The following is a 22,811-nucleotide window of genomic DNA, read 5'->3' as shown; positions in this document are numbered from 1 at the left end:
TGTGACCGCTGACGGGGCTGTGCTAACCCCCTCCCGCCTGAAATGCCAGCATGCTGTTTTCCCGCTCAGGCTGGCAGGAGGCCTGCTCATGCTGCCCACTCATGACCCTCAAACACTTGCTGTTGTCAGGGAAATGGAGCTGCCTTGCTGGTGCGCTAAGTTCTTTTTTTTTTGCTATATCTAATTGGATTAATTGGAGTAATAGGGGGTTGTTTTACCCTCCCTGCCATGCTTTTTATCTCTCACTAATTGCTCTCTCCTCCCCTGCCTCCCTCTGTCTCTCTCTCAACCAGACAATATTTTTGCTTGGTGTCTCTTCTTTCTCTCTCTTTTTATTCCACTCCCTCTGTCAACCTTACACAAACAATGTCCAATCTCTTTGTCGATATAATGTTTTCCCCCTTTCTCCTCCAATATTTTGTCTGCCCCTATAAATGACTGCTCATTTTGTGGTGCCACACACTGGCATTCAAATGAGGTGCTTGCTTATCACACTTCCCGTGCAGGGTGTTCTTCCAGCTTCGCACATGGTAAGCTTTTGGTAGAGGTGGGTGAAATGTGTCCGGGCGGAATGACTCAGACGGTGACATACTGTATAGTGCTCACAAACAAGACTGATTCATGTGTGAACCAAAACAATACACACACACACACACACACACACACACACACACACACACACACACACACACACACACACACACACACACCCACACACCCATATGTTGATTCACAGGATGGAAAGACACTTGTTGCCATGGTGAATGCATGGATGTGTAGTTCAGTGTTTGACAGTGGCATTTTCTTGTCCTTGGTTTTACATGCACAGGGAACTGGCAGTTGGCCCTATTGAAGTTATGTTGTATGATAAGCTATTTTTACATTAACGTTTCATATCCACCATTGTGTATTTGTGTTTGTTATCAGCAGTAAATCGGTAGCAATAATCTGCATAAGGAAGGAACTGTGCTTGAAATAAATGTTTGAAGGGTTTATAGTGACTATGGACATTACCCTTTAAATCAGTGGGTTTAATTGGCCACCATTTGGATAATTGATTAAAATAGTTGTGACACGAAGATGCTAGTTGCTACTAAAGATATACTTGCTCAATTGCTCAATATTTCTGTCATATCTGTTTGTTTTTTTATGTCCAACCAGCAGCCGGTTAGCTTAGCTTTAGATAAAGACTCAAAACAGTTAGCACGGCTCTGTAGTAAGAAATGCCTCTAGATAAACAGATAAGAAAGGTGGTAAGTTAGTTAAATCAGCTAAGCTAGATATGTAAGCTAGGCTAATCACATGATGCTTCTTGCCTTACTTGGCATACAAACATGAAAGTGGATTTACTCAATTAACTCTTGGTAAGAGAGCAAAATAAGTTTATTTCCAGAATTATCAAGCTGTTGCTGTAATTATCACAGTTAATTGATCTTCGTTTTTGGACTTTTGGTTAAAGAAAAAAACAGGCAATTTGAAGATGTCACTATTGACTCTTACTGTAAGCAATTGTCTTTCATTTTGACTGATAAATAATCTGTTGATAACTCAATCAGTTGCAGCCCGAGTACTTCGATAATTTTTTTTCAGTTTTCCAAGGACAAGAAAACGGGTAAGATTGCACAAATTGTATAACTGTAATATTGGAGAAAACCATGCTTTCCTGCTGTCCCTTCTAACCAACATGTGACTTTTACTAGCATCGAGCCTTATCAGTAACTAGATTACTTGGCTAATCAGGTTAGGAGGGAACTTCACTCTGTGTATAGCCACTGGCAACAAAGGGCCAAAGTCTACACACAAGCGGGAGAACGTTTGCAAGAGCAGTAAAATATGCAGTTAAAGTCGGGATATTCAGATTTTTGACAAAGTGATTTTGACAAAAAGCATTCTCTAGAATCACTTACTCCACTATTTAAACTCAAATCAAGTGGATGAACCCTCAGTGTCACACCAACCCCACCCCCTTGCTGCCTGACTCTGTGTGTATCTGTACCAGTGTCATTAGTCTGGAGATGGGAGAGGGGAGGGGAGTTGTTTTATGACTTTAAAGTCCAAATAGGGCCTTCTTTGTCTTTGTCACACACACAAATGCACACACACACACTGACTGTATCACTACTTGCCACAGCGCGTGGGACAAATTTATGTCCCGAGCATCCGACACTGGCTGATGGATAAAAATGAGTTATACTTAATGAGTTATAAGATGCTCTCAGGTCCAGAGGGTCCATAAATTCCATCCTAGGCCACGTCACACTGCCCTGGCCGAGCCTGCTCTGGCTTATTAACAGCCATTTGCCCACCTTGTGTTTGATGCAGTGCGGCTCTGGCTGGCCAGTGCACTGCAGGCCGCTCCCCTCTGTACTCCACTCAAGGTTCAATCCCCGTTTGAGTTGGACACAGTCTGGGTTTGAAGGCTACACTGACACCTGCTGGTCACCGGTGGTACTTTGACTAAATAGTCACCCATTTAACCCATGCAGTGATCCTCTACACTGGACTGATGATAAAAATGTTACACAGCCAAAGGCACACCACACCATGCCACAGCGGGCTGCATTCATATGGTGATTTGACCATTAGCCTATGACTTTGGACAAATGACAGCCCCATTATTAAGGTGTGATGGGGGAGGGCTAAGCCACTAAGTGTGGCTTAAAATTTCCCCAAAGACATCAAATCACGCCCTTCTTTCTCTCTCCCTCTCTGTTTCTTTTTTCCTTTTTTGTTGAAAAGCATCATTGCTATTTTTTTTTTAACCTTTATTTATACAGGTATATCCCATTGAGACCAAAGACTCTTTTGCAAGGGAGACCTGTTTTCCTTTCCCACGTTACCATTCACACACACAATCATACACCGATAGCAGGCTAACTATCAACATTCACACGAGGCAAGTTGGGTGAAGTGTCTTGCCCAAGGACACAACAACTATGACATAGGTGGCAGGGCGGGGATCGAACGTCCAACCCTTTGATCATCGGCCAACCCGCTCTACCAACTGAGCCACAGTCGCCCTTTACAAGACTGAGGCTATCCACAGAGTGGTGTCCTACTCTGGTTACTATACCTCACTTCTTTTTTTACACAAGCTGGATAATCTCTCACTCTGTGAACACAGAGAATTGTGTCAGATCAGGACTGAGCACTCTGATTTTCACTGCTCTTCCCCTCTTAGACTGCCTCTCTACTCGTCATCAACATTATTCGGCCTATTAAAATTGATAGTTCAGATGCTGTGATATGAAGGCATTTTGTGTGTGTGTGTGTGTGTGTGTGCGTGTGCGTGTGCGTGTGCGTGTGTGTGCGCGTTTCCCTAACTTGTAATGTAAGTACGCAGGTAGTTCAGAGCTATTTCCCCCCTGGGGCCTCTTCATCACTAAAATGTATTTTGCACTCCCCCATCATCTCTCCGTGCACTCATTATCTCTCTACCTAACAGACAGAAACGCACACACACACACACACACACACACACACACACACACTCAAGCGCACACTCCCTCCCACCAGGTAAATTTAAGATATTGGCTCGGAGGCAGAATGGTAATATCAACATCTCATCATGGGTTTTTGTATTAATATCAGCAGGATTATATTGACAGAGAAGATTAAATTGTTTCATGCAGAAGATTATAAATCCTCGGAGGGGATGTGGCGTCTTAAATTGCTATTACCACTTAATACAATCCTATCTTCCTCTTAATGCATATCACTGACTCTGCAGAACACATTACTGGAATGGTCAGTGGTGGGACAAATCCACTATCACCACAATCTCAATGGGAAACCACTTAATAAAAATGCAGTATTGATCCTTATATGTGTCTGTAGTGAGCCACACTTTTGGTTTTGATCATGATGTGAGCACGGGTTCAGGCTCTTGTGCATTGATGCAATTTACATATATTGCAGTTTATTGCTTATTAATAGCATAAACTCACCGGGCACTCCTATGGACTTCATCCCATTGATTTGTTTAGAACTGCAGAATAGTCACTTCTTGGATTTACGACGGTTTCCTCAGTTGCACCGCCGAACATTACATTTTAACAAGTCATTTTATACAGTATAGTCTCTGAAAAAAGAGCAACATTTACATCTCTTTTATGAAACTGCTCCGCGGAAATAATGCAATTCATGGTGATCTTCAGATTTGCAGTAAAGAGGAATTTAAATAGATTCTAGTTAAATGTCTTTGCAGAAGGACATTTAGTTTCGCTACTTTTTTTCTGCAGAGACATAATGAGGCAATAAACGTATCATTCATTTCCATGTCATTGTTACAGCAAGGAAGCACAGTTGTCCTTTAGCCATCTTTAGCGGGTGCATTGGCTACATGTGTGATCAGAATGCAAGTTAAGACCGGGTCTGTAGTGTTGTTATGAAATATTAACACAAGGTGGTGCTCTTGTCCTCTGGAAGAGACCCCCCTTTGTCAACCTGATCCTGATACTTTATGTATGGCAAAGAGTTTCCAAGATTGGTCAACATTCCCATTACTATTGTCTCATTTCTTGGTTCAAAATATTTCACTTTGACAAATACATGATAAAACAAACAGCACCAATGAGGGCAAAATGTATTAACAATGAACAAAAGCTGTGTATCATGTATCATCTATGTCCAATAAATTAGACATTTCCATCTTATCCATAATCATACCAGGTTAAATACAGTCGTTAATGTCCCTGTACTGAAAATGACCATAGAATGTACAAAATATTAAACGGTGAAATATTGAATGGTAAAAAAAATATTTTACATTTTAACCTTGAATGATATGTTTGGTCATCGGCCGAGTTCACAAGATATACTGTATACAGTAAATTTGTCCCCAGTTTGACTCCAGTAGGGACACTTTGTTCGTTGAGCATTTCCCCAAATTTTCTGTCCATTTTTATACTGCCACTATCAAAAACAAGTCAAAAAGACCAGAAAATGATCTTTAAAACATCTTTAATAAGAATAATAACTGTATCCCGAGGCTCTGTAGTGGTGGATATATCGCAGGAGTAACCACAAGAAAATAAAACTGAGTGATAGCTGAGATATGCCATAACATTATACTGCAACCGAACTACTGTTGAAGCGTTAAGGTGGCCATAACTAAATGAGCAACAATAAAATGTAAAGTGTGGAAAAAGGCAATTCTACAGTGTTATTTAAGAAGGGTTCATTTTAAGTGCTACATTCTGATTGGTGCGTGGAAGAAGATGACATAACATTTCTTTCATATGAAACTCACCCACTTCAATCCAGTGAAACAATCCAAAACAGAGCTCTCTCACGTGCAGGAACCAAAAAGTGTCGTAAATTGTAAAACGGTGTGTTCATGTAGCACCTAATCGATCATTGTTCGAAATAGATCTAAATAGTTTAAGCCCTTCATGTTGTTATAATAGTATTATATTTATTATAATGTGGTGTCTGATTAATAAATAGTTCTAAAAAAGCAAATATATAATCACGTTTTTGTTTGCTGACTGATTTAAAAATGTAATGTTTCCACACTCGCGTTGACACTCTTGAATTTGAAAAAGTCTTTGCGATGAATAAACTGAATCCATATTCTATGATTATGGCAAATAGACAACATATTTACAAAGCACCGAGGAGGAAATTATCGACTGCAATGACAATATTGGCTTAACGGTACAACGGCAACACTGCACCGCTAGGACAAATGTGTTTGCTCACTCTTCCATTAGGTGGGCAGGGCTCAATATTAAGGGCACAGTGCGTGATCCGGCTGTCGGCGCATACAGCCCTTGTTAAATTGTTTAGAAAAATTGCACTGGGCCGTTTTAATATGATTAATATTAAATAAATTGGGCACGCTACCCACCTCCTATGGCTATGACTACCATGTCTGTGTGTGTTTGTGTGTCTGTCTGTGTCTGTCTGTCTGTCTGTGTCTGTGTGTTTAATTTGCTTTTGTTTTTTTGGGGGGGGGGTGGCAGGCATAGCTGGAGCATCCCATAGCTGTGGGTGAAGCAAAAGACACACCCCCGCCCCTTCCTTTTTTTCCTCTGTGTGGCCCTCTGTGGTCTCCTGGCCGTCCCCAAGTCATTTCAATCTAAATGCAAATTTCATCAACCCTCCCACTAAAAAGACTGATATTAGTATCAAAGCCAATGTGTTACGGCTGTGTGTCGTGCGGACGTGTCACTCTCAATAGCATCTCCAGTGCCGAAAAACCTGCCAATCTCCAAAAGCACTCACTACACTGAGAATGGATCTTACGCTTTCTTTCTCTCTGTTTGTGCTTCTTTTTCCTCTCCCCCTCCCTCCTCCTCTCGCTCTCGCTCTCTCTCTCTCTCTCTCTCTCTCTCTCTCTCTCTCTCTCTCTCTCTCTCTCTCTCTGTCTCTCTATCTCTCTAACATTTCCCCTCTCTGGACACTCTCTGTTTTCCCTTTAACTCCTCCCCCCTTTTCCCCATCCAGGCTCATATTTGGCCTGGTCTAACCTTTTTCTTGGAGGAGCCCTTCAAATAGAACGTCATTAGTCGTCCATATGTTGTGTTTCTCACCTTCCCCTCCACCCTCTCTCTCTCTTGCCCCCTTTGCTGCTCCGCACTGGGCAGCAGCTCATCAGGGGAAACTCTGCACATGCTTTGCTGCTGACCAACACAGAAAACACATAGCAGGAATTCACTCTGCACCGCTCTGCAGTCGCACACATCTCTCTCTCTCTCTCTCTCTCTCTCTCTCTCTCTCCCTCTCTCTCTCTCTCCCTCACATTTGTCTCCTACTGTTTCTCGAGGAAAGCATCTATCCTCCATTTTCCTACTCCCATCCTGTGGCTGGTGAAGTGTGGTATAGAGGTAAATAGGTGGAGGTGTTGGGTGAAGAGGAGGTCTATATGTACTGAGAAGGGAGGAGGACTGGGTGCAGTTGAGGAGGAAGCAGAGGCAACCACGGGGAGGCTGCTGCGCTCCAGGGGTTGTTAACATGCAGGTTGCATATTTCTGAATTGCAGAGCAGCCTTATCTCTGCCGTGCTGGGTCACTGAAGCACTTCCTCTCTCTCACTGCTGTGTGTGTGTGTGTGTGTGTGTGTGTGTGTGTGTGTGTGTGTGTGTGTGTGTGTGTGTGTGTGTGTGTGTGTGTGTGTGTGTGTGTGTGTGTGTGTGTGTGTGTGTGTGTGTGTGTGTGTGTGTGTGTGTGTGTGTGTGTGTGTGTGTGTGTGTGTGTGTGTGTGTGTGTGTGTGTGTGTGTGTGTGTGTGTGTGTGTGTGTGTGTGCGCCTGTGCATGTGCATGTGTGCTCACTGTTTGTGCATCCCTGTGCAAATCTGCTCTTCCATGCATGTCAGAGAGAGAGAAACAGAGAGTTTGTAGTGTGTGTGTGTGTGTGTGAGTGCGTTCGTGCGTGTGTTTGCGCGTCTGAGTGTGCGACTGTGGGTGCGCACGTGTGAGAGTGTGCTGCATGTAAATATGTGCACATGTGTATGCAACCGTGCTGGCAGCAGCAGGAAATGTGAAGCAAGCTGTGATGGGGAGGGATTCTCTCTCTCTCTTTCCCTCTCTCTCTCTCTCTCGCACTGCAGCAAGAAACACTCATCAAACTGCAACACGCATCTCACAGAAGCCCTGAGATACAGCAGCAGCAGCAGTAGAGCAGCAGTAGAGCCCGGGCCTCCTGTTAACACACAGACATGACACAGCGACAGCAAACAGCTTAACACTCTGCTCCCCAGCTGGCTGTGTGCTCTCAGGTGGGCCACTGAGGTCTAGCAGATAAAAGCTTGCACTGCAGGGTATTAGGCGTTCTAGGGGTGACTCTCTCTCTCTCTCTCTCTCTCTCTCTCTCTCTCTCCCACCTCTCTCTCTCTGTTAGTCGTGGGTCCCTTTTTTTTAAATATGTGGTATCCCTGCTTGCATGCTATGGTGTAGACTTGAAGATTCCGGCCTCTGTTTGTCCTTGGGAGGGTCAGACTCTACATAAGGGCCCATACATCTTCAACACATGCATCGCCTCCCTCCTTAGCATCTCTGTCACGATCCCCCTCCATTTGTCATAGCGTGGCAGCTCCAACGATGTTGTCAAACACGTCGCCGTCGTCATTATCCAATAAGGCGCTGTCGTTGCAGGGGTCAGAGTTTAAGACTGTGAGTCGTGCGTGCGGAAGAGGAGGGTCACGTAATTGCACACTGGAGAGTTTTTGGAGACTCCCGCTGAATGTACAATTAGTTTTGTTTCTCTTTCTGACCTTAGTGAAGTGTGCTGCTCTGGTGCAAAAAGAGAGAGAGAGAGAGAGAAAGAGAGAGAGAGAGAGACGGTGTAAGGAAGAAGTACGCATTGCACTAAAGCCATTCAGCATCACAGGCTGCAGTTGTCTGTGAGCTCTGTCAAATGAATTTGATATCCATCATTTTTACACACCTAAAGCACCTACATGACCCATAATGCAGCTCACTTGCAGAGATTTTGGGCCGTGATTTTGCTAGTGACGGTTAACGTAGCCTCGAGCCGTTAGCCTCAAGCAGAGTTGAGGCTGTAAAAGGTCTAATAGACTGACGGCGTTCTTACTCCACACCTCCATATTTATTTTATATGTTTCATTTTTAAACTTGTAGTCTTCAGAACCAACCGGTGAGAACTCAAGTGACATCACTGGAGGCAATTTTAAGATTTTACGCTGCTCCCTATGGAGCCACAAAAAGTTTGTACTCCCCAAGTCAAGTCCTAAAAACCATGTGTAAAAATGGCTTTAAATGTGTTAATCATCGGTGGACCCCTTTAACATATTGTGACCAATGAAAGGGTCCCCAACCATATGTTGATCACCAATGCAATAAAATACAGATATTGAAGAATATTAAAAGTTCCTTACATAAAAAAAACTCGTTCTACTATTTTGGAAAAGTGCAAAGCATACTGTTAAACTCGGGCTAACTGACTGGTCAAAAACTCTACATTTAGAAAGAACAAACTTGGAGAGTTTGAGAGGATTTGGCGGCATCCATTAGTCTCCTATATGCAAAACTAAAATATCTCAATCCTGTATATAATTCACTGTAAGCCGTGTACAAAACTGGGTAGCACTCCTGGGGGGGTTGGGGGGCTATGTTGTTCTAGTTATACTGTCCATCTGGTACTGTGATGTGAAGACCATTTCTCCAGCTGATGAGACGTAAGTATTCCACTTCACAGATGCTGTACACTGTAGTATTGTCTTACACTGTATGGTTTTGTTTTTTTAGAAAAAAAAAAGGAAATACGTTTTATGTGGATGCTATTTACGAATTGAGGATGATTTCTGTTTTTGATACAGCAGAAATGTCCATTTCCATCTCACATCACTCTTTTTCCTGTCAAAATGTGTGTCTTCTGCGTGAGCTCATGTAAAGTATTTTCATCCACGTGTTTTTGTTTGACTGTCGAAGTGTACTGAGTAGGTGTGTGAATATACTGTACATGTATGTGTCTTACCGTGTTTGATGTATTTACTTGAGAAGAGTGCACCAGATCACAAGGGAATATGCTGCGACTCTTCCCGGGGAGGGGGGGGGGGGGTGGGGGGGGGGTCTCTCTCTCTGTCTTCTTTAGGACTGAGTGGACTTGCACTTTGCAGTTTCGGGTTCAAAACACCCCGGCTGCTTATAATAGACACACTTTAGATCTTAGCGACCAGCCGCCATCATCGCTCTTGCCTCTTGCCGATGCAGCTCAAGGATGAATGGAGCATGTACTGTGTGTTGTAGAATATAACATGTCTGCTCTAAACCACAACATACTGTGTGCATCCATCCTGGGTCCTTGAGGAGCACTCTATACCAGAGGCAAAAAAAAAACTCTCTGCTGCTCCGGCTTCAGCTCTGGCTCCATTGTTGATCTCTTGCCCCCCCGTTGCAAAAACTGGGGGGGGGGGGGGGGGCACTTATATGCCCGCATTACAGCAATATATATTTGCCACATCCAGGCCAGTCCTTTTCAGCTGCTGATATGGCTTAGCTTAAATCCTCCCGGCCCCTGTGACGACACCACCAATGCAAATGGGCCAGAGACACAGAGAGAGAAGGGTTCAGGGATTTTTAGAAAGCAAGGGGATGAGGAGCAAAGCTGTTAATTAAACGGCTGTATCCGTACAACAAGAGCTGAGAAATGATTTGATTATTTTTTGGACCATAAGTCTAATTTGGTATCGCTATCAGTATGCGTGTGTCCAATTATATTCTAGATCAGGGGTGTCCAAACTTTTTTCACTGAGGGCCACATACAGAAAAATCTATGAAGGGCCGGGCCACTTGGTAAGAATAACAAATTTATCATGTAGCTGCTCTTGTGTTTAGTTTCATAGTGTCTTCGTAAATTGTAATCCTTCTTCACGGCAACACTTTCCTTGCACATTAAACAGACACACTTCCCCTCAAAGCCGACCGAACCTCCAAGCAGTATTTGATTAGGGGGCCCCTCTCCAATTTTAGCGCTGCCCAAATCATTGACTTGTTAAATGCCTTCAGACACCCAGTGTTTTCTGCTATTGCCTCCAATGTCCAGCTGGGTGAAAATAGTAGCCAGCCGAGTTCCCGACCCTCCTAGCGGGGTCCGGGGGTATGCCCCCCTGGGAAACAATTATCAATCATATTTTAAATGATTAACTAAAAAAACATACAAACTGCATGCCTCTCATTTGTGGGACACCGTCAAATATGTGTGACCTCGGCTTTACCAGGGCCAAGACCTGAGCAGATTGCTCACAGTATGGCGGCTGGCAAATACTGAACGTGTTAAATGTCTTCTCTGCATGGCCAGGTAGACACTAAATATAGTTCTTCTCACCTCTCAAATTGCCTCACACACACACACACACACACACACACACACACACACACACACACACACGCACACACACACGCGCACACACACACACACACACACACACACACACACACACACACACACACACACACACACACACACACACACACACACACACACACACACACACACACAGTAATGTTCTTCTACCTTGTAGCTTTCGCTCTTTATTTTTACGCCTTACTTTGAATGATGTGTTGTTACTGTTTGAGTGCCTTTTTCCCTATGCTGCTTCTCAGCTCTTCCGCATGGCTGGCTGATTTGTTTTGCGACTGGCCTGGGTGTGAGTCAGGCTTCCTGCGGTGAAATGTGAGGCTGTGTAAGGGGGGGGGGCAGCAGGGGGGAAGGCCCAGGGTCCACATGCCAACCAGACAGACAGTAAGGAGAGGAGCTGGGTGACGAGCAGACGCCAAGGCCCCCTCTGGTGATGTCATTCTTGTTTTGTTTTTACAGTAAATCTATTACTTTCTTCTAAAGGTGCAGTCAACGATTCTGGAGGATGGTTGTTGTCAAAATCACTTTTTGGTCAAAATCAGTAAATGTCTTCTCAAAGAAAAACCTAAAATAATACACAGCCCAGGTTCTGTAAACAGGCATTTTGCTAGCTACGGTGGGCCCCCTTTGTTTACATATACCCTCTGTTAACATATCAATGTACAGAGCCTAAGCTGTGCATTGACACTGGATTTGTTTTTTCAGTGCACACACTGTACGGACAGGTGAGGAGGTATTCACTGATTTGATAAAAAGTGATTTTCGACAACAAGAGTTCCCCAGAATGGCTGACTCTACCTTTCATGGTTTTAAGATAGGTCATACCTTACACATACGTACAAATAAAAAGTCAAGAACAAGAAAAACAACAAGAAAATGATCATTATTTCAATCATTGTCTCTATAATCATCGCCATTCATATTATTATCATCAACCATATCCCCAAAGACATCCCATTAGTTATCTGTGACATATCCTACAGAGGACAAACATGGGACCAGTGATCATGTGTGGATATTCTAATAGGGTGATGTAGTTCTAGGTGCAAGGGGGATGAAATGTGGGAGTGCCCAGGCCAGGGCAAGAGAGGGGGGGTGGGGGGCTTACTGCATGGCTGATTCAGTGACTGACAGACTGGCTGGCTGGATGGCTGGACTGATTGACAAGCTAACAGGCAGAAACAAGGAGAGTGTGGGTCCACAGCTATGCGCTACTGCTGCCAGCAGGCATTGATGCGGCTCTGAAGTCTAACCAAAGGGGCCCGGATGAGTAATAAGTCATGTAGTGCTGCCCCCTCCACCTCCACTACTACCCCAACCCTCCCCCATAGAGGATGGAGAAGGGGGGGGGTGACGTTAAGACGAGGGAGGAGAAACAAGATAGATTAAGAGACAAGAGCTACTGTAAGAGAAAAGGAGAAGAGTTTTGGGAGCATCCAATCTGCAGAAATGGGTTTTGCGCGTTAGTGGGCATATGCACACTTGAGTATGTATACTCATGCACGTGCATGCATATACACGTGTGTGTGTGTGTGTGTGTGTGTGTGTGTGTGTGTGTGTGTGTGTGTGTGTGTGTGTGTGTGTGTGTGTGTGTGTGTGTGTGTGTGTGTGTGTGTGTGTGTGTGTGTGTGTGTGTGTGTGTGTGTGTGTGTGTGTGTGTGCGTGCGTGTGTGTGTCCCATCGGGAGAGAGGGAGCTTTCTGCAGGAAGATGTCCGATCCAGTCAAGCTATGCCTCTGATCCCAAGCCGCTGACTGTGCTCCCGGGCCCTGTCAGGTCCAGCTGCACTCTCTCTCTCTTTCTCTCTCTCTCTGCCTCTCTCTCTCCCACTCTCTCAATCTTCAGATTTCCCTCCACCCCTTTCTCTCTCTCCCCCCTCCCTCCTCCTCTAACTCTGCCGTGGAGCTGACAGCTTGGCCCCAACAGCGCGCTAACCACATTACCTGAACTCACCACAGTCATTATCCCGCGCCGGACCCACTGGAGCCTGAAAGTCATTCCAACTTCTCTGCCTGCTAGAGGTTAATAGGTGTGTGGATGTGAGATTACATCCCAAAGGCTAAGTGGTGTCCGGCAAATCCCACGGAATTCAATTCCTGCCTGCATGGGAACACCTTTTAGAAAGACAGGTGCCAGAGGGTGTGTGGGTGTGTTTTTTTTTCTCTCTCTCTCTCTCTCTCTCTCTCTCTCTCTCTCTCTCTCTCTCTCTGTCTCTCTCTCTCTCTCTCTCTGTCTATCCCTCTCTCTCTCTTCTGTTTTGTTTTATTTGGCGAACACGCTTCCTGACTTGCATGTCACATTCGATGACAAGAGACAGCCCAAAGTGTCTGGAACATTTCTGTCATAAACGCACCAACAAGCGCACCACCACTCCTGCAGGAGGAGGTTCTTTATTGACTAAGGCCCTGAATGTCCACCGACCTTCTCTTCAATGCTATTTGAAAATGGTTTTATTGGTTACCAAGTTAAGCAGACTTTTCTTATTTAAAGAACTTATTCTTAACCTAGGCGAAACATATTCAACTGTAGTCCTACCTACAGAACAGGTAAGAAGGTTAAACTGAATGACGTATTCTGAATATTATTAAAGGTTCAGTAAACGGAATGGTCAGTTTAGCTAACTTCCTGCCAGTTACTGCAGTTAGCAGTCCCCTCCCTCGTCCCACGTCACCACATTAATGCACTGCGGTCTTCAAGCAGCGAGTTATCTAGCATCATCTCAGATCCGTTTGTGTGATAAAACATGCTAAAAACCATCAAAACAGACATTGGGAAGGATTTTTACCTGCTCCGCCATTGTAGGCGCTTACACATTCACCCATCTGTCGCTCTGCACGTGCACCGGCAGTGAGACGGTTGTCGGTTTGTAGCGTTCTCTCTTCTGATTGGTTATCAGTAGTGGGATCCCCGAAATGTTTATGTGCCAATTACATGCAGAGCGGGTGACTGAAAGATCGGCTTTATGAAATGTGCACACTACAGTATATAAGTGGTCACTGTATGAATAAAGAGTGCTTTAACACTTAAAATAAAATAAATAAATCGCTTACCTCACCTTTAAGCTAGTGGCTATTTGTGAAGTAGTCAATGTCTGCTATTTTGTGCGTATCACCATATATTTATACTGTACCATTTTCAAGCAAAACCATTACAATTAATTATTTATTGTCCGATTGGAGGAACCTCTTAAACAGACTATAAAGCGAACATGAGACATTAACACATTACATTTGAGATTAGGTTAGAGCTATTTTACACAGGGTGTCATCTGTGCACATATATGTGTATAAGTAATAGTTTATGTAATGTTTCTTATATGGTGGAATCTCCTTCCATATATTGGCAGTGAACAGCATAACTGGCTGGTATCCAGTATATGATAAAACTATAGGTCTTAAGTTGGCAAAGCAATATGTCGGTCGCGCCCCATTAGCAAGCTAATGAATAAAGCTTGAACTCTGGATGGACTTGCCTAGTGTGAGTACATAAAACTAAATCTGGCAATTCTCTGAGTATCTTCTTGCATAGTCCTAAATATGGATCTATTTAAAAAAAAATAAGAGTTCAGTGAATGACATGAAAGACTTTTATTTATAGCCATCTCCCTTTGTGGTTCAATAAAGAGACTGAAACCTAAAAGTGTTCTTTGTTAGTGCTAAAATAGGCTTCTGCGACTGCAAAACAACACAACAACAAAAACACTGGCTGTGTGTCCGCCCAGATGCTGCCTTAAAAATGAAGTTTTTATTCTACATAAAATGCTTGAGATTGCATCGAGGTGTCAAGTGACATGTAGCTGCAGAGAATATGGTGCCTTACACTAACATTACATCAGACATGTCACTACAAACGCACATGGTGGCAGGGATGGATGGACGTGTTCCCTTTGCCCCTAAATCTAGCCAGGCTTGCCAGAAATACAAAATGAGATATCTGTGTAGAACCAAAAAAAAAAGGAAAAAGGTACAGGAAAAAGAAAACATGTTATTAACAGACAAGAAAGGATTTTTGAAGGAGGGAATATTTTTTTTAAAAAAAGTCCAAGCTGACTGATAATCACTGGCAGGAATCTTGGAGTGCTCTGCCCATTAACAAGAGTTTTTTTTTTTTTTTTTTTTTTTTTTTTTTGCTTCAAGGGCAGAAAAATCTCCTATGTTTAACTCCTCTGCATTAGGAGCCAATTACACGGCTGGAAAAAAAAAATGACCTGGGGTAGTTTGGTGTCCAAGGTTGTTTGTGCTGACATTCTGCTTTTCAAATCCCAGTCTGTTAATTATGCAAATGGACCACAAGAAGAGCACCCTGTATAAACATATACAGTACGTAGGTAGTTGAGTTTACATAGCCCCCCATATATTCCACCAGTTAGTTAGAGACAGCCCGGCACTTGTTTCAATATTTAAAAAAAAAAAAAAAAGTTGAAAAATGAAATGACCCCTCCGGCTGCAAACGAGCCTCCCTCTCTCCAGTATCCTTCTCAGGCCCTCTCTCTCTCTCTCTCTCTCTCTCTCTGTCTGTCTGTCTCTCTCTCTCTCTCTCTGTCTCTCTCTCTCTCTCTCTTCTCTTCCCCTGTCCTCTTTTTTTTTTCCTTCTTGTGGTGCAGCTCTTGCTTTGCGCAGCGATGCTATGCGACACTGGCCAGCTTTAGAAGGGAAGGCGAGTCCACATTGCATTTACTTGCGAGCAGCAGAGAAAATCCAGTATCAGATGTAATGGGTTTGATTCAAAAAGCCCCGCGGTCATGTTCTGCGCTGCTGTAATATGGTGGTGGTGGGAGTCAGCGGAGATCCTGCACTCATCAGAATGCAGCCTTACACACACTGCACACACACACACACACTAACATACACACACACACACACACACACACACACATTCCCCTCCTTCTCATGTCTGCCCTCTCATTCTTTCCTTATATATTGTCTACTCTCTCTTCATCTCCATCCCTCAATCTTTCTCTCTCCTTGGATGACCAGAGGTGTATACTCTTCACAACCTCATCGTCACCATGTTGTTGCCTAATTACTGTCTCTAAACAAGGGGCCTGTGTTCCCAGCAGTCCTGAATTAAGTGTGTCTGCTGCTCATTGGCAGATGGATAATTGTTTTTTTTTTTTCTTCAGCCGAGGCCAGATTTAGTCAGGTATATTCTGGAGGAGGAGGCATCATGGGATATTGTGGAATAAGCCCCAGGGTAAGTTTCCCTTTTTATTTTTTTGGTTTGCTTCCCCCCCCCTCCCCTTATTTTAATTAAAGAGCAGCCTGCCATCATGTACAGGGCAGCTCTCCAAGACAACATATGATTGGTGAGAGAGGAGTAACAAGTCTTAATTGTTTGCTCCAATCACTGCCATTGCACAGTAGCTGACAGAAACCCCATGCACTCCCTCTAAAAAGATGGATTTATTCTCGCTGCTATTCTAACCCTCATCAATCGCAAATAGGAATTCAGTTAAAATATTTTGACCCATATTAAAATGAGGAGGTATAAAGTTTGAGCTACTGTACTGTATAAGGAGATGCTTAGCTTAGTGGAACCCTGTTAAACTTGCAAGCTGTATGCTTTATAATACATTGAATAACTTTAGCCTGGTGTTTTTTTCTTCTTTTTTAAGGTATGGGGGGGCCAGGTTTGGGGCTCATCAGGGTGGAAGTAAAGCTTCATGGCTCTTTGGCGCCCATGTCCTGCATGCTTTATGACAATGGATGGATTGTGCATCTCTTTTCCCCCCTAGCCTCTTCACAAGTCCACAGACTTCGGAGGGTGAAATCACGAGACAGAAGTAATAAAGCGCCATCCAAAAATATCTCCTGCATTCTCCGTGGTTGAATAAGTTATGCCTCTGTGAAGTGTGTTTTTTTTGTTGCATCCATGTAGGGTCCGGCTACCGACAGCCGGGTCTTGTTTAAAATGTGGCTTTGAGAGAGATTCCACCCCTCTGCCACACGTCCCAGCACCCTAAAGATGGGCTTAAGTATCTCTAATGTTGCATAACAGCAACACCCAGAGCAAGCTGCTGTCCTCTGGCTGCCCCTCCTCTCATGCATCTATTTTTTTTTCTTTTTTTTTTTTTTTTTTTTGGGGGGGGGTTCCTTGGCTCACCACAAACATGGTGAAGCATACGTCTGGCAGCTCCCTCTGTCTGCTGGGGCTTTCCTTTATTATTGTGATGGATGGCAAGGGAGAAAGGGCCCTTTGCCTCTTCATCACCTATCCATGAACAGTGAGAGGCTCGACCCACGGTGAGGTAATTACACCGTCATTATAATGCGCACAAGCGTACACACTCTACACTACATAAACACAGTCCTCTACACACCAGATGGGATCCCCGATGTCCCCGGCCCGATGCCTCCCTCTCTCTCTCTCTCTCTCTCTCTCTCTCTCTCTCTCTCTCTCTCTCTCTCTCTCTCTCTCTCTCTCCCTCCCTCCCTCCCTCATTGTGCATCTCTGCTCCACTATCTTCTCTCCTCAGCTTCCCCTCGCTACACCAACAAGGGAATTCCATGGTTTCCAGGAGAGCTTGCCAGCTCTGGACCATAGAGTGGTGTGTGTGTGTGTGTGTGTGTGTGTGTGTGTGTGTGTGTGTGTGTGTGTGTGTGTGTGAGCGTCTGTTGGCATGGTATGTGCACATGCTCACATGCATATAAAACACCTCTGTGCATTTGCAGGTTCCTGCCATTAACAAGGCCTGTTTAGCGGTGGGCCCTCTACGTCATTGACAGGCTGACAGATGTGGATGCCGATGCCACGCTGCAGGGAGCAAGTTCTCCTGACATAGTCAGACAAGCAGACAAGTTTATTTACACAATCATGGCAAGCCTGCCTGAGTCAACTTTAAGAACTTGGTTTGACCATAAACATTTTTCTAATACTAACCCAATTTTTTATTTTATTGGGATAAATGAACAAATAACTGTGGTGTTACTGCAGCTGAACAAAAGGGCTGGCCTATAGTATAGACTCAGTCCTCTCCTCAGCACAAGTGCCTGCTAGTCAGATGATGAACCTAGTGGTGTCACCAAAATAAAACAGGATGTAACACAGTCTTGAAACATTCAACCAAAGACTAAAGTACACCGATGCACTCCTTTTTAGCCTTTACATATTGGAAGAGCTCCTCTTTTTTGACTTTTTATCCAGGTCAAAAATATTGACACAACTCTCATGTCTGCACATCAAATATGAAGCTAAAGCCAGGAGATGTTAAGTTTGGTTAACAGCGCATGGCAGAATAAACAAATAACCCTTAACAAGCCTAAACGGTGTTGGTAGATGTTTTTTTTTTTTTTTTTTTTGCCATTTGGACAGAATCAAGATAGCAGTTTTCTCCCATATTCAATCTTTTTTCTAACCTAAGCTATACTGTCATCCAACTAACTTCATATTTACTTTACAGTTATGAAAGTGGTATCGATCTTCTCGCATAACGCTCAGCAGGAAAGCATACAAGCGCATTTCCCCAAATGTTGACTTTTTCCTTAGATTTTCCCTTTTATTAATTCAGACAATTCCTGTAAGTCCCATGGGTATCCATCTATTGTTAGTGTGTATATTTCTAAGTTACTACAGAGTGCATTGCTGTACATGGAAAGTTGTTCATTCAAACCATGGCTAGACAGTGCACAGTAGATAATGGGCTTGAAATCGACCTTGATATGAGAGTGTCAAAATCCTCTCGTCACTTGAGATGCATCCATTTGAATTTTTCGGTCAGAAAATGTATAAAAAATGATTGTTCAACTCCTGATGTGTATGCCATGTGTAGGCTAATAAATGATGACACACATAAACGGGTTGCACTGTAAGTGACTGGAAAAAAAAGAGGAGATCCTCTAATTCAATCCCACTCAGGTTCAGACCTCAGACGAGCTTTGAAGGTCAATGCCATGTCCTTGGCTGACACACACACACACACACTCACACACACCGCCTGTTGCTAATTGTAAAAAAAAAAAAAAAAAAAGGAAGGAAGGAAGGAAGGAAGGAAGGAAGGAAGGAAGTGGGGGAGTCGGGTCGGTTACTGTATAAAGTGTGTAAAAGTGTGTCATCTCTTTTTGGTTAGGTCATTGGCCAAAGACGACAGGGAAGTGTCGTTACTGAAGTGAGCCAGTCAAGCTGGAAAGAGTTGTCCCCATTTCCATGCTTTACGCTCACTGTGCCCATGGACGTGTGTGTGTGAATGAATAATGTATATTGACAGATTCCCAACAGAAGCTGGAGGATGGGCATGTTTTTCTTTCTTCCATGAGAATAAACAAGGGAAATTACACATCATGGAAGCGTGCAGCCAGTCTATGAATAGAAGCGGCGGTGTTTCTTCTTTTTTGCCTGGGGATGTAGTTGCATTTTCACAGGTCAGACTGTGATCTTATCCTGAGAGGCTCTGTATGGAGATGCTGCCGAACCATCTCTGGGGTGCTGTTGCTGACTCTTAAAAGGGGCCCCTGTAATCTCTAAAAGCAAAGGGTTAGCATCTCATAAAGGGGGGGAACAAGTGTGGGTGGGGGAAGGGACTTTTATGAGGGCCCAACACATGGTTAGTTGACTGTTATCCATGAGGTTAGGGGTCAAATGTGAGGCCCTAGAACAGCAGGGATGTAAAAAAAAAAAATGACTCTTAAAAAAAAATGGCATCAAATGTATGACGTGAGGAAAGTGAGTGGCGTTTGCAGACGCACTGCTAGTCAGTCTCCCCCTTAAAAGCCTTCACAGGGAAATCAATAGTGGTCTCCATAAGACTTAATCTGGGATCCACACTACTACCGTGGCAGGCGGCCAGCTGAGTGATGTGTGTGTGTGCGGTTTTAAACGGCCCCCGCATCCTGCACGCTTATCTGTAGGTGTCCCGATGATCGTTCTGCTTTCTACTCATCACGTCTGGCTAGTTTATTCTATCTCTCTCTCTCTCGCTCTCTCGCTCCATCCAGCCCTCCTCCTCCATCTCTACCTCCTCTTCCTCCTCTTCTCCCTCCTCTTCCTCCTCCTCCTCTTTCCCCCTCCCTCTCCCCACCAAGTTCGATGCGATCGGCTCTGGGCCCTGCCGTGAGTTCTCGGTGCGGGGCGACAGCGCTGCTGAACATGGCGTCAGACGGGATGATTTTAACGAACCACGACCACCAAATCCGGGTCGGAGTCCTGACAGGTAAATTCGAAAAAAAATGCCCATCGGCTCTTTTTTAAAAACATCTCGCTCCCATTTCCATGAATTCATTTCCGCCGGCTGTCCGCGCGGATCTTCATACATGTCGGCTGGGTTTTTTCTGTCTCTCTCTCTTTCTCTCGCTGGCTTTTTGCAGCCTCTGGAAGGCGACGCTGATTTAAAGCCTTTCCTTTTCTTTAACCGATATGCATTCATTGGCCATGCTACATTAAAGGGCTACATCCAGTGTGCTTATGCGGTGGATGTGCAGCCCCTGCATTGGTTTGTGTCCGCTGCTCATGTAGATTTTCTTGTCGAGCTGTTTCTACCCGCCGAAGAAGAAGGGAGAAGAGCTCAGTTTATGTGTATTGAATAATTCATGTGCCTATCTGCTTGTCAGCGCTCGAAAATTACAGTTGACCGTGTGTTGTGTCGCTGCTAAAGATGCTCGGGCTATAGATTGCATTATTGACACCCAGCTGACCACAGCGATTTTTTTTGAAGTGTTGCTCACGACAGTTGCCGCTGGAGGTGGATGTGGTGGTGTTGGTGGGTGATGATGATGAGCGCATCCTTGGCCTATTAAGACCAGTGGTTGATGTGAGGAAAAAAATAGTGGGAAAAAATGTCGGATAGATGTGGCTTATTTTGTGAATGACAGTGCCGGCCGAGGAGTTTAGGCTGTTACATGACACACGATCGCGTCTCAGGCTCGGTTTGGCGGGGCTGAACACACGGGTAAATCCTCCCGACATTCCTCCAAATGCAACGCGATGACGGCGCGTCTCTCACTCATCACCAGTAGGCTATACTAGTCTATACTGGAAACGAAATGCTCTTGGATGAGATGCGGGGCTGATGGTGTTAGATCGGCCTCTGTGTTTTATTTGATCTCTTAACGTGTACCTGTGTGTGTGTGTGTGTGTGTGTGTGTGTGCGCGCGCGCGCGCGTTCGCGCGCTTGTGTGTGTTGAGTGTGCATAACGTATAGCCTATTGCATTGTCACGTTTCTGATCGTCAAACATCACGCGAGGCGAAGCCAGCGACTGCTGTCATGATCATAAAGTAGCCTTAATGAAAGAGAATTTTTTTTTTGAGAATGTGGAGAAGGAAGAAGGGTGGCGGTGGACGCATGATAAAGGGCTGTCCAGAGGAATACCCCCCCCCCCCCTCTCTTTCTCTCTCTGTGTCCATCCTATGTGAGGCTCGCTCGATCAATATTTCATGGAAGCGTGATCTCACACACACACACACACACACACACACACACACACACACACACACACACACACACACACTCACATAGCGGTATCCCTCCGTATGGAGATCCAGCATTGGCGGAGGAGGAGGTGGTAGGTAGGCGATGTGTAACGGTGGAGGAATGACTGTGTGGAGTAGAAGCTCTCCTGAAATCTGCCAGGGAAACCCCCTACCACCATCACCATCAGCAACACCAGCAAAACACAACCACAAACCACCCGCCGTCTCCTTCAAACTAGAACGCTGGAGAGACGATAGCGATAGAGCGCTGTCCGTGGTGCTGAAATCCAGCGTCACTCACACATCAGTGCGGTACTGACCCTACAGCACGGTAAATACGCCTACTGCATCAGATAGACAGACAGACAGACAGACAGACAGACAGACAGACAGACAGACAGACAGACAGACAGACAGACAGACAGATAGATAGATAGATAGATAGATAGATAGATAGATAGATAGATAGATAGATAGATAGATAGATAGATAGATAGATAGATAGATAGATAGATAGATAGATAGATAGATAGATAGATAGATAGATAGATAGGTACACCCACTGATGTAGAGAGGAAGAGAAACCCCATCACAAGCTACTATGTTTCCACCTCAATCACCAGTGTTGGGGGACACGACTACATCAAAGTACATCAATATGTGTAGTTTGTAGTCACATAAAGAAATCGGTGCTGAACGCTAGCACAAGTGGGCAGCCCCAAACTAAACATGTACATTTGTTAAAGATGATTTATCATTTAGTGTGTGTGTGTGTGTGTGTGTGTGTGTGTGTGTGTGTGTGTGTGTGTGTGTGTGTGTGTGTGTGTGTGTGTGTGTGTGTGTGTGTGTGTGTGTGTGTGTGTGTGTGTGTGTGTGTGTGGTGTGTTTCTCAATCACCATTTTTAGGGGAATTACATAACTGTACGATGAGAGGACTTGGAGTAAATGTGAAAGAAAATACCACACTGATGAGGCCTTGGTGTTTAAAGGCTTTCAACATGGGTTTTTTGTTTGATGTATACTAGATGGTTGTTTTGCCTTATGTTGTAAACCAACTGGAGGTCACAGTGGCCTATACTGACCTGATCCCCCCCCCCCCCGTACCCCTCCCCAACCTTTTTACACCACTATATACATCAATGCCCACGCCACATCACAGGGGGTTCATTTCCCTACGTGTCATCAGTCACTTGAATCCCCCAACTGTATCGCCTGGCGTACATAGTGACAGATTGCCGGTTTGATCTCGCTGTGCAGTGTTGACAATTCCCGCATACATATGGCCCGTGTTGAGACGCGCACAGACAGGCTTATTTGTCTTTTTGATGTATTCGTATGTGTGTATATGGAGTAGGAGGGCTCGCACTGTCAGGGAAACAATGCATCAAAGGAGTGAGGGGAGAACAGTGAGAAAAAGACGGGCGCACGGTGGCATTAAGTTGCCATGTTTTTTTCGCGACCCCTTCCTTAGCCTTTTTCCTTAAGAATGGAATCGTGGCAGGATTAGCCATAGCTATACAAAGGCCGCTTTGTAATTTTTTAATTTTACCTTTTTCAAGAGATGTAAAATAGTTTGACGGGGGAAAAC

General features: G+C 44.4%; 1 protein-coding gene across 2 annotated transcripts in view; it reads left to right on the top strand.

Moving 5' to 3' along the window:
* Window positions 1–19,902: 19,902 nt before the first annotated feature.
* gphnb (gephyrin b) overlaps window positions 19,903–22,811 on the top strand; it is a gene marked incomplete at both ends in the record, with an annotated part of 98,680 nt that continues 95,771 nt past the window's right edge. For both annotated transcript variants that reach the window (XM_080048172.1, XM_080048171.1), the window contains one exon: window positions 19,903–19,966. In XM_080048172.1, the coding sequence (XP_079904298.1) occupies window positions 19,903–19,966 (64 nt within the window). The remainder of the gene's footprint in view (window positions 19,967–22,811) is intronic.

Source organism: Ammodytes marinus (genome assembly GCF_949987685.1).
Source record: "Ammodytes marinus genome assembly, chromosome: 19".
Classification (NCBI taxonomy): Eukaryota; Metazoa; Chordata; class Actinopteri; order Uranoscopiformes; family Ammodytidae; genus Ammodytes; species Ammodytes marinus.
The sequence above is the reverse complement of the archived record's forward strand: the minus strand, read 5'-3'. Positions and strand labels throughout refer to the sequence as shown.